Source organism: Myxocyprinus asiaticus, chromosome 1 (genome assembly GCF_019703515.2).
Source record: "Myxocyprinus asiaticus isolate MX2 ecotype Aquarium Trade chromosome 1, UBuf_Myxa_2, whole genome shotgun sequence".
NCBI classification, from domain to species: domain Eukaryota; kingdom Metazoa; phylum Chordata; class Actinopteri; order Cypriniformes; family Catostomidae; genus Myxocyprinus; species Myxocyprinus asiaticus.
Window position 1 is genome coordinate 12289843 of NC_059344.1, and position 10107 is coordinate 12299949.

The 10107-nt window shown below is 39.3% G+C and overlaps 1 protein-coding gene across 2 annotated transcripts in view; it reads left to right on the forward strand.

The window, feature by feature from the left end:
• LOC127445501 (diacylglycerol lipase-alpha-like) overlaps window positions 1-8738 on the forward strand; it is a 92628-nt gene extending 83890 nt beyond the window's left edge. Inside the window, exons 19-20 of one of the 2 annotated variants that reach the window (XM_051705633.1) lie at window positions 5715-5878; window positions 6775-8738. In XM_051705633.1, the coding sequence (XP_051561593.1) occupies window positions 5715-5878; window positions 6775-7909 (1299 nt within the window). In that variant the 3' untranslated portion in view covers window positions 7910-8738. Of the gene's footprint in view, window positions 1-1395; window positions 4259-5714; window positions 5879-6774 lie in introns of those variants that run through there. The other variant, XM_051705642.1, reaches the window with a different exon arrangement.
• Window positions 8739-10107: the final 1369 nt, after the last annotated feature.

The window sequence follows — 10107 nt, forward strand, 5'->3', positions numbered from 1 at the left end:
CAAATGTCCTCAAAAGGCTATAAAATTTAGAGATTTGTTTTAACTACATCACCCAGCCCTGCTTCCCACAATAATCCATGTATTGAGTGGTTCTGGTGTGCCCAGGTCTACCATAGTTATTGCAGTGGCTTTGGGTTCATTATGTCTGGGTCAAGAATCAGTTGCTTTTTAAATCTTGTGGTCTGCAGTGGATTGTAGGCTTATCTGTGTTGCAGGTCTCTGACACTATCGGTTGTGACCCTTTGCATCTAGATTATCGGCCACAACATAACTTGTTTTTGCTGGAAATAATGCATAAATAAATTTTGTTTTACCGGCCTTCTTATTAGTGCCATTTGTTAAGGCAAGCATAACTATTAGTCACGGAACAAACTCTATGCAAGTATGTAAATGCAAACACTTCTGACAATCCCAGCTTGATTTTGTGCATCGTTGCATTCTGAAATGTGTCATTTTGCAATTCATAATGCAGCATGTACATGTTGCATTCTCAGTGTTGCCACAAGGGGCACTATATACCTGTTTCATGTGACGTAACTGTATGACCGCGCCGCCATATTTGTGACCAAAATTCCATATACCTTCAAGGTGCTGTGCTGTGGGATGCGACAAATGCCTTCTTCAGGAGTTACATTACATTCATACGGATGTGATAATCACAGGCGTTTTGTAATATTGTGACCAAATCAGACCTGAAAACAACACAAAACATTTGTAACTTCTGAATGAGAGATGTTTGCGGTGATGTACAGGCGTGTGTATGTATTCATCGGTCACACGTAGGACTCGCCAGCATACGGATATGAATCATGGATAAAATATATTTAAATGTACTCAAAAGTCCAATTTGGCTTTATTTGTGCTGTCTTCAGACCTGCATGAATTTTCCTGGGATTTACCATGGATCAAAAGCAATTTTTGATGTTTTTCTCTATCATTTCACGGGTGTTTTTCCATTCACTGCCTTTGTTTCCTCCCACTGATGGTCAAAAATATGGCGGCTGCGAGGAAAAAGTGACATCACTGAAACCGGTCAATAGCGAGAATTGGCGCAAACTCTTCTTCCACGGCCAGTTTTCTCTCAGGTCAACTGCTGTCATGGCGGAACAGTTTGAAGAGAATCTTGCTGAACAAGTTTGTTAAAGTTAGTTAAACTGTTGACATGGCTAGTTACCTGAATAATAACACATGCAGTTGAATTGCACAAACATCTGATGGTCACTATATAACCCTGTAATAATGCAAGAATGCGCTCAACCACATAATACCATTGCAAATCAAATGACTGCTTTTTGGTTTTAAGCTGTGCTGTTGTACCGTCATGATTTGTTTTTTGTTTTTGAAAGTATGTTGATGTGTCCATTTGTATGGTAATGTGTTGGTTTGTCTTCACAGGTGCTGGAAACCCCATTTTTCATTTCAGAACTGAATGCTTCTCAGGTTGGAAGCCAAAGAACTAGCACCCGAGTGCGTTTTCCTGTCCTTAACACACTCCCAGACACCCCTCTTATGCCTCTTGTTCCAGATGAGTGTCTTGTGGTTCCAGAAGCTTGCTCTGTTCCTCTAACTTTCAATGAAACGTCTTCTTTACAACCGCAGTCTTCAGACACTCAGGAGCAGAGTTTATTACTTAATAACACAGTCAATCCGTTAATGCCAACTTCCAACAGTGTTACCGAGATATCAAACACTCAAAACTTTATCACAGGAACTCCCAATCCAATTGCATCACCTACAATGTCTGTTCCTGAAGATACATATCCTATTGGGTCAGATACAATACTCTCTGATTGGCCAGGAGACATTTCCTCTACCCTTCAGCAGTCAGATAACACTTCATTGCATCAGTCCTTAGTTCCAGAAACATCAGCAGGTCCATCTCGGCCTGATTTCCCAACACTTGTATGCGATACTTCAAGATCCATAGAACCCAAAAATTATGCTCAATCGAGCCTTACATTGTCAGTGGTTGACCCCTCAAACTCACCAGCATTAGAAACCCCCTCATCGGTCCAAGACTCAACCACCCCGCTAGATTCCACCCTCTTTTATTCCAAAATGTCAGATTCTCCCTCTGAAGCATCTTTTCCACCTTCCTCTTTGAGTTATAATACACCCCCTGAGACCCCCTCTCAGTTTGCGAAGTTAAGTTCCTCAGCCCCCTCCAGTGAAAGTAGTACTCCATCCCTAAAACCGTCCAATTGCCCTTCTTCCTCAGAGTTCCTGTTAAACCCTAGCCCAACTCTGGGGCCCAATACCCAATCAGAAGGCCCCCCAACAAGACTAATGGCTGAAGGCTCTTCAGCCCAGCTCTCCACAGAGAACCATTCTCTGAAACCCCCAGTCTTTGATAACACATCTTTAACCCCCTTGCCGACAGACCATTCCCAGACTGGACTGAGTTCCTCTACCAGCCCATCTGAAGAGACCTCAACGGTTTTAACTCGTAACAATTTGTTTAGGCCTTCTATTGCCACATGTTATGTGTCAAATATCTGAAAATACAGATATTTATTGTCCAATGTACAACCAAATGCATGTGCCTTCTTCCTTTGCAGCTAACAATCTATGTTCTTCACTACCAGAAACCTTCTCCAGCTTGAGTTTTGAGCGTCTTAGGTGTCACCCTCTTTCTTTCTGCTGGTGTATTTGTTGTACCTGGTCTCTCTACCCATCAGTTCTTCCTAATTTTCTGTTTGGTGTCTGGTTTATAGCTTCAGCTCTTTGCAGCAGAATCTTCTTCTCAGCCTCTCTTCCCCTAAATGTGCCTTGAGTTTATCATCTCTTTGGTTCAGGAAAGAGCTGCTTGTACGCTCGTTGTCTTTAATGCTTCATGTTTTTTTCGGGCTTGAGGAGGTGGATTAAACCGTGTGTCAGCTCTTGTGGTGGGCAGCAGTGTTTGTTCACCCAGCTTGTTGCATTTCTTTCATTGCTGGTGGTGATGCAGTAAAAAAGGTTGGTGAGGCAAACCTCAGACAATTCTGCCTCGGAGTGGCAAGTTTAAAGGAATAGTTCAGCCAAAAATGCACATTTTGTCATGATTCATTCACGTCACTGACGTCAAACCTGATGCATCTTCACACGGCAAGTTTGAATTTGCAGTAGTGTAAATAACATTTTAGATCCCTGCCAAAATGGCAGGATTTTCAGCAAAAAACACACATTTTGGTGAGTTCCTCACACAGAGATATCATATGGCTTTAGAAGATGTGGAATAAAAGTTTACTTACTGGTCTGTGCCAAAAGAATCTTACATACAATTCACACTTTATTTAAAAGGTTTTTTTTTGTTGTTGTTGTTGTACTGACTCTTACAGGAAATTTTATAAAGTTTCTCATCTTTGTTTATAGTGGTTCTGTGTCTTGCATCCTGCTTTTGGTTTTATAAGCTCACATTGATTGAGGCTTGTGGAAAAGCTTGTGTTCATATGACTTCATCATATGACTAATGTTCTAAACCTGCACAACATGGCTACCTTATATTTATGTAAACAGTTTTGTGTCTTGTGTAATTATTACTTTATTGTTATTTGTTGTATTAAAGGGTTTTTTTTTTTTTTTTTTGCATGGTACATGGTCATGATTGTTTGATTTTAGTTTGTTTTACATTATTTCATTGCATTCCGTTGCATCCATTTACTGATGTGAATATAGTCTCTCTTACTCCATTCATATTCGTATGTTTATGCACATTAATAAATAAAACAGCATCTTCACTTTATGGTTGATGTGTAAATGACTTTATCTTGGTTATGTGTTTTGCCACTAGCTCAACTTTGTTCTTGTTGACTGTCCTGGAGAATTCTTTTTTTTTTTTTTTTAAATGTACATAATACAGGTAGACTGTGTACCCCTGCTGATTTTATAACTTATAATTACATAAACATATGTAAACTAAATATTGGCACATGGTAGTTAAAAATATGACATTTGTATCATGCTTGATTGCTCAATATTACTTCATGCCAACAAAAAATTAATGGCTTGCATCTGAACTGAAGGAATAGTTCACCCAAAAATGACATTTCTGTCATTATTTACTCTCCTTTGTGTTACTTCAGACCTGGGATACAAAAGGAAAATTTTCCATTCATAGTGAAGGGACACTATCAGGCTGCAAAAAAGGCAGAAAACAAAAGCATCATCATAGTAGTAAATAATCCGTGAATAATGTTTCATACACAAAGATATCGAATGACTTCAGAAGACTTGGAATTTAGCTAATGAGTCATACTGAATATCTTGAAATTGTAGTTTTCCTCAAATGTATTCAGGTAAAAAGATTTTGTATCACTCTTCTTGAGATCTTGATATCATGCAAGCATCTATATGTGTGTGTGTGTGTGTGTGTGTGTGTGTGGGTACACTGGCGGCCAAAAGTTTGGAATAATGTACAGATTTTGCTCTTATGGAAAGAACTTGGTACTTTTATTCACAAGTGGCATTCAACCGATCACAATGTATAGTCAGGACATTAATAACGTGAAAAATTACTATTACAATTTGGAAAAAAATGTGCAGAACTTCTTAATATATGGTGATTTTACTTCAAAGAGTTCTCATCAAAAAAATCCTCCACATGCAGCAATGACAGCTTTGCAGATCCTTGGCATTCTAGCTGTCAGTTTGTCCAGATACTCAGGTGACATTTCACCCCACACTTCCTGTAGCACTTGCCATAGATGTGGCTGTCTTGTCGGGCACTTCTCACACACCTTACAGTCTAGCTGATCCCACAAAAGCTCAATGGGGTTAAGATCCAGAACACTCTTTTCCAGTTATTTCTTTGTCCAATGTCTGCGTTTCTTTGCCCACTCTAACATTTTCTTTTTGTTTTTCTGTTTCAAAAGTGGCTTTTTCTTTGCAATTCTTCCCATAAGGCCTGCATCCCTGAGTCTTCTCTTTACTGTTGTACATGAAACTGGTGTTGAGCGGGTAGAATTCAATGAAGCTGTCAGCTGGGGACATGTGAGGCGTCTATTTCTCAAACTAGATACTCTGATGTACTTATCCTCTTGTTAGTTGTACATCTGGCCTTCCACATCTCTTTCTGTCCTTATTAGAGCCAGTTGTCCTTTGTCTTTGAAGACTGTAGTGTACACCTTTTGTATGAAATCTTCAGTTTTTGGCAATTTCAAGCATTGCATAGCCTTCATTCCTCAAACAATGATTGACTGATGAGTTTCTAGTGGAAGCTGTTTCTTTTTTGCAATTTTTGACCTAATATTGACCTTAAGACATGCCAGTCTATTGCATACTGTGGCAACTCAAAAACAAACACAAAGACAATGTTAAGCTTCATTAAACGAACCAAATAGCTTTCAACTGTGTTTGATATAATGTCAAGTGAATTTCTAGTACCAAATTAGCGATTTAGCATGATTACTCAAGGATAAGGTGTTGGAGTGATGGCTGCTAAAAATGGGGCCTGTCTATATTTGAACAAAAATGACTTTTTTCAAATAGTGATGGTGCTGTTTTTGTTACATCAGTAATGTCCTGACTACACATTATGATCAGTTGAATGCCGCTTTGGTGAATTAAAGTACCAATTTTCTTCCAAAACAGCAAAATCTGTACATTATTCCAAACATTTGGCCGCTAGTGTATATACAGTATATATTCGTATAATTATTTTCTTGTTCTTGGTGGATTTAATCCTTAACAAATCACTATTATATCTCCGGTTCTTTCTCTCCTTCTGCGTGCTGCAGGTGTTGGAAAACTATAATAAGGGAAAGACAGCTTTACTATCTGCTGCTAAGATAATGGTTAGTCCCACGGAAGTAGACCTGAATCCAGAAACGATCTTCCTCGATGCCTCTAGTTCCCTGCAGCCCACACCCGCCACACACCATCGCAGAAACAGTAGTGTCCGGTGAGTTCTTCAAGGACCAATCAGAGCATGCCAGTAAGAGTTTGAAACAAAGTGACTGACCAATGAGAACATACCTATGAGTTTGACTACAAAATGCTGATCTGTGCACAAAGTTGTACACAATTGTGTGTGTGTGTATGCAAATATTTTTAGTCAGTTTAAAAAGGCATCACCTCAGTTAATTGAGATTTTTAGCATGTCTTTTCATTTGATTTGTAACTCTATTGCCTGTCCTTCTCACTCATGCCGACTGCAGAGGTACTGTTTATGGTAGTATACAGTTTCCACCCCGTCCTCTCTGGTTCAGTAGAAAAGTTCAGCATAGACTTTAGTCATGTTAGTGTTGCCTAACCATAGCCTTACCCTTTATCCTCCTCTTTCCAATTTTTATCCACTCTCTTCTCTGCTCTTTAATTTAATTTATTTTTTAAATGTTTTTGACACTTTTCTTTTTATTTAACTTTTTAATGTCATATTTTAACTAATTTCCTATGAACACATCCTATAACACATCCTATTACCTATCACTTTCTTGTTACTGTTGTTCTTTAATCACTTTTTGTTCCCTCCATTGTGTTTGTCATTTAAAAAAAAAAAAATTTGCATTTTTGTTGCATTTTCAATTTTATGTTGAATTTGCACTGATTTTTATTAACACTTATTAACACTTTTTAATATGGTGATTTTTCTATTTTTCTTTTTTTTTTCTTTCTAAAAACATGCCATTAATTTTGGTCCCTCTGTTCCTTCAAATACACATTTTTAATTCCATTTTATTTGTCATTTACCTTCTCCTCCCTCTGTATTTCTGTCTCTCTGGTCTTTGTCACTTTTCTCCACATTCCCCTGTGTTCAACCCTCCTCCTGTGTCCACCTCCTCTCCTCTCCTGCTGTAGTTCCTGTGCCCGCTCTGAGATCTCGATGGATGGCTTTTCGGAGTGTCCCCCTCCTCCTGTGCCTGTGGTGCTCACTGGAGCTCGTGAGCACTTGGCTGTGGAGCTACGGGAGCGAAAAGCTCCCCTCGCCATCATGGAGAGCCTGTCTGATGCCGAATCTGTCTATAGCTTGGACTCTCGACGTTCCTCTGCCGCCCTGAGGAGCTCGCCCTGTCTAGGGAGTCTACCTTTCCCTCTGAATGCCCCCATCCCAGAAGAGAATCCTTCACTGAGCTCCCGTACAGAACTCCTGCCTGCAGACGGCTTGAGCCAGGATGCGGTGGACCATGAGCTGGGCGAGACTGGTCCGTACTGCCCTACCCCGCCTGAACTGGCTGTACCTTCCAATGACACCTATCATCTCGCAGTCAGTTCGCACTACAATGGGCACTTCCCTCCGCTCTCGCTTGGGCAAACTACAGTAGATCAGCCGGCCAGCCAAGGCATGAATGTCCGCACATCTCCAGAAACACCTGTGGCTTGCCAGCCATCAGCTGTTCCGAGTAGTCAAGAATCCTGCCTTGTTGAATCCCGGACTGGTTCAAGGCAAGAAAAGCTTAGCGAAATGGCAAAGGATAGAGAGATTGAAAAGGAAGAGCAACAGGGAGAGGTCAAAGTTGACCTTGAGAGTGGCCAGTCCCAGACTCTTCAACCAGTTCCACCATTGTCCAATGGAACCCCCAGCCAGGCGGTTCTGGAGTTCGCCCAATACCTGGACTCTCTGTTTAGGCTCGATGTAAGCAGCTCTCCCCCTCTCGAACTGTCCGATGCGGAATCTGAGTCTGGACGGGGATCTTACAGTCAAGCTGAAGAACAACATGAGGACCAGCGAGTGAAAAACTCAGAAAAGGACAGGCAGCTACTGGCCAGAGCCACTCTAGAGCCCAATTTGGTTCCCAAGCCCCCTCGCACCTTTGCAGGCTCAGCTGACCCCTCTTCTGGCATTTCTCTTTCTCCATCCTTCCCTCTGTCCTCATCCGGAGAACTCAATGATCTTTCTCCTCCTGATGGAGCAATACCTGTCAACCATTCCACACTACGACCTTCTGCTGCTATTCCCAACCCCAAGGAAGCAGAATTGTCGTCTATGGTCTAGTGGCCCGCTGTCGAACCTCAACGTAATGCTCCCCTTTAATGTCCATTAATTTATTTTACCCTACAGTGACCCTCCTGTTTTCCTTGCCCAATGCTTAGTGGGCCCACTTTCTTTGCTCTTCTGAACTGATTGTAGAAACTTGCATGCGTAGCAGTATGATCAGTCCAAGACTTCCAGACTTACGGACCTTTAAGGATTCATCGAAAACCGAAGACCTCATTTTGTACTCGTTAGACTTTGCTGAATGCATTGTGTCATGTCCATCACCATTACGAAGTGTCCTATTCACTGCCTGCAACACACAAGGTGCTGAGTTGCTCCTTCAAACACTAAAGTTGTTGTTATCATATAAAGAGGTTTGCACAAATGACCCTACTTTCACGTTCAATCCAATGTCATGGTTATGTTTACATTGAAGCCACAGAACACCAAGCTATCACAAATGTTGAGATTTTCTTATAAGGAAAGGCTGGGATAGGCAAAAAGGGAAGACTAACAAACTAACTTGATAGAATTATGAGGCGGGATGCACACAACAAGCATTTCCTCAGGACTTTCAAGAATGAAGAATGGGACATCGGTGTCTCAGATGAAGGATAATAAATGGCAAAGATTAATTTTTGGGGGATTGTAATTTTTCATTTTTTAATTGAAGATTGTGTGAAATGTCCTGCTGAGTATGTGTAATTGGTGGCACTGATAGTTGGTGAACATCTATGAGTTAAGATTGTCTCTTGATGTGCATGAGAAAATACTGTATGCTCATGTAAAGCATTTCATTTAGCTAACTTTTGTCATCTCTTATTTACATAAATCCACTTGAATTTAAGCATGCGAGTTTTATGTAATTTTTTCACCCAGTTGCCAAAACAATGCCAACTATATAAAAGTCTATATAGAAGTTTTAATTCTATGACAATTAATATATAATGATTATTTATTTTTACAAACCACTACCCATAAATGCAATTGACATCAGAAAGAGTTATTGAATGGGTACAGGCTTGCACCAGTCACAAAATACTCCCTTTAAATGGCTTGCCTGAATTTGATGTCTTTCACGCAGTACGAGACTCTTCCTTCGAGAAAAGTCTCATCTCATGCAGTATGGGTATTGTGTGCAATCGGTAGCAAAATAAGGATAGAGAAATTTTTAGGAGATCCTCTCATCTGCATTTTTTTTTAAATCATTTCTACTGTTGTTGCTATATTAAAATAAATAGTGGTTTATCTCAGTGGCAGAATATTTTAATAACTTCCATTATATATAATTTCTGGATGAAGGATATTATTTCTGGATGTTTTTGGGTGAAATGGGTTATGTGAAATAGTACAGCAGTTTGTCACCACAAAGCTCTCAAAGCAAGTCACAAATTTGTGTAGTGCCGAATATTTTATTTTGCATGCTTTTGATTTGTTTAAAATGCTGTATGGCACAAATTTCCAGCGCAAATTAGTTTCAACTGAGAGGTTCTGCATGTGACAAAATTAAGTGCATCACTTCTTGAGTTTTGCTCAATCCCCCCCCCCATGTATAAATGTACGTTAAATATACAAAAGTCTGGCATATATAGCGAAACAAAATAATCAGGACTTATTTTCTGGAACTGCTACTCTACTAAGTGATTTGTTTGAAGCCTTTATAACGTTATAAGCTCTGACTGCTGTACTTTTTCACAGGGTTGTATATAGCACTACCTTTTCACATGTGTAAATACTGTCTTATTTCCAGTTGTGTTAAAAAAAAAAAAAATATATATATATATATATATATATATATATATATATATATATAAATAAATACATGGGACTTCTCAATAAAATGTAACATAGTGATGACTTCTCAAATGTATAGCTATAGTATACTGTGTGTGTGTGTGTGTGTGTGTGTGTGTGTGTGTGTGTGTGTGTGTGTATATATATATATATATATATATATATATATATATATATATATATATGTATAATATAGTGCATTCAGGAATTATTCAGACCCCTCCATTTTTTTCATATTTTGTTGTTGCAGCCTTATGCTAAAGTGCTTTAAATTATTTATTTTTTTTCCACATCAATCTACACTCCATACTCCATAATGACAAAGCAAAAAACAGATTTTTCATAACTTTGCAAATTTTTCAAAAAGAAACAACTGATATCACATTGACATAAGTATTCAGATCCTTTGCTATGACACTTTA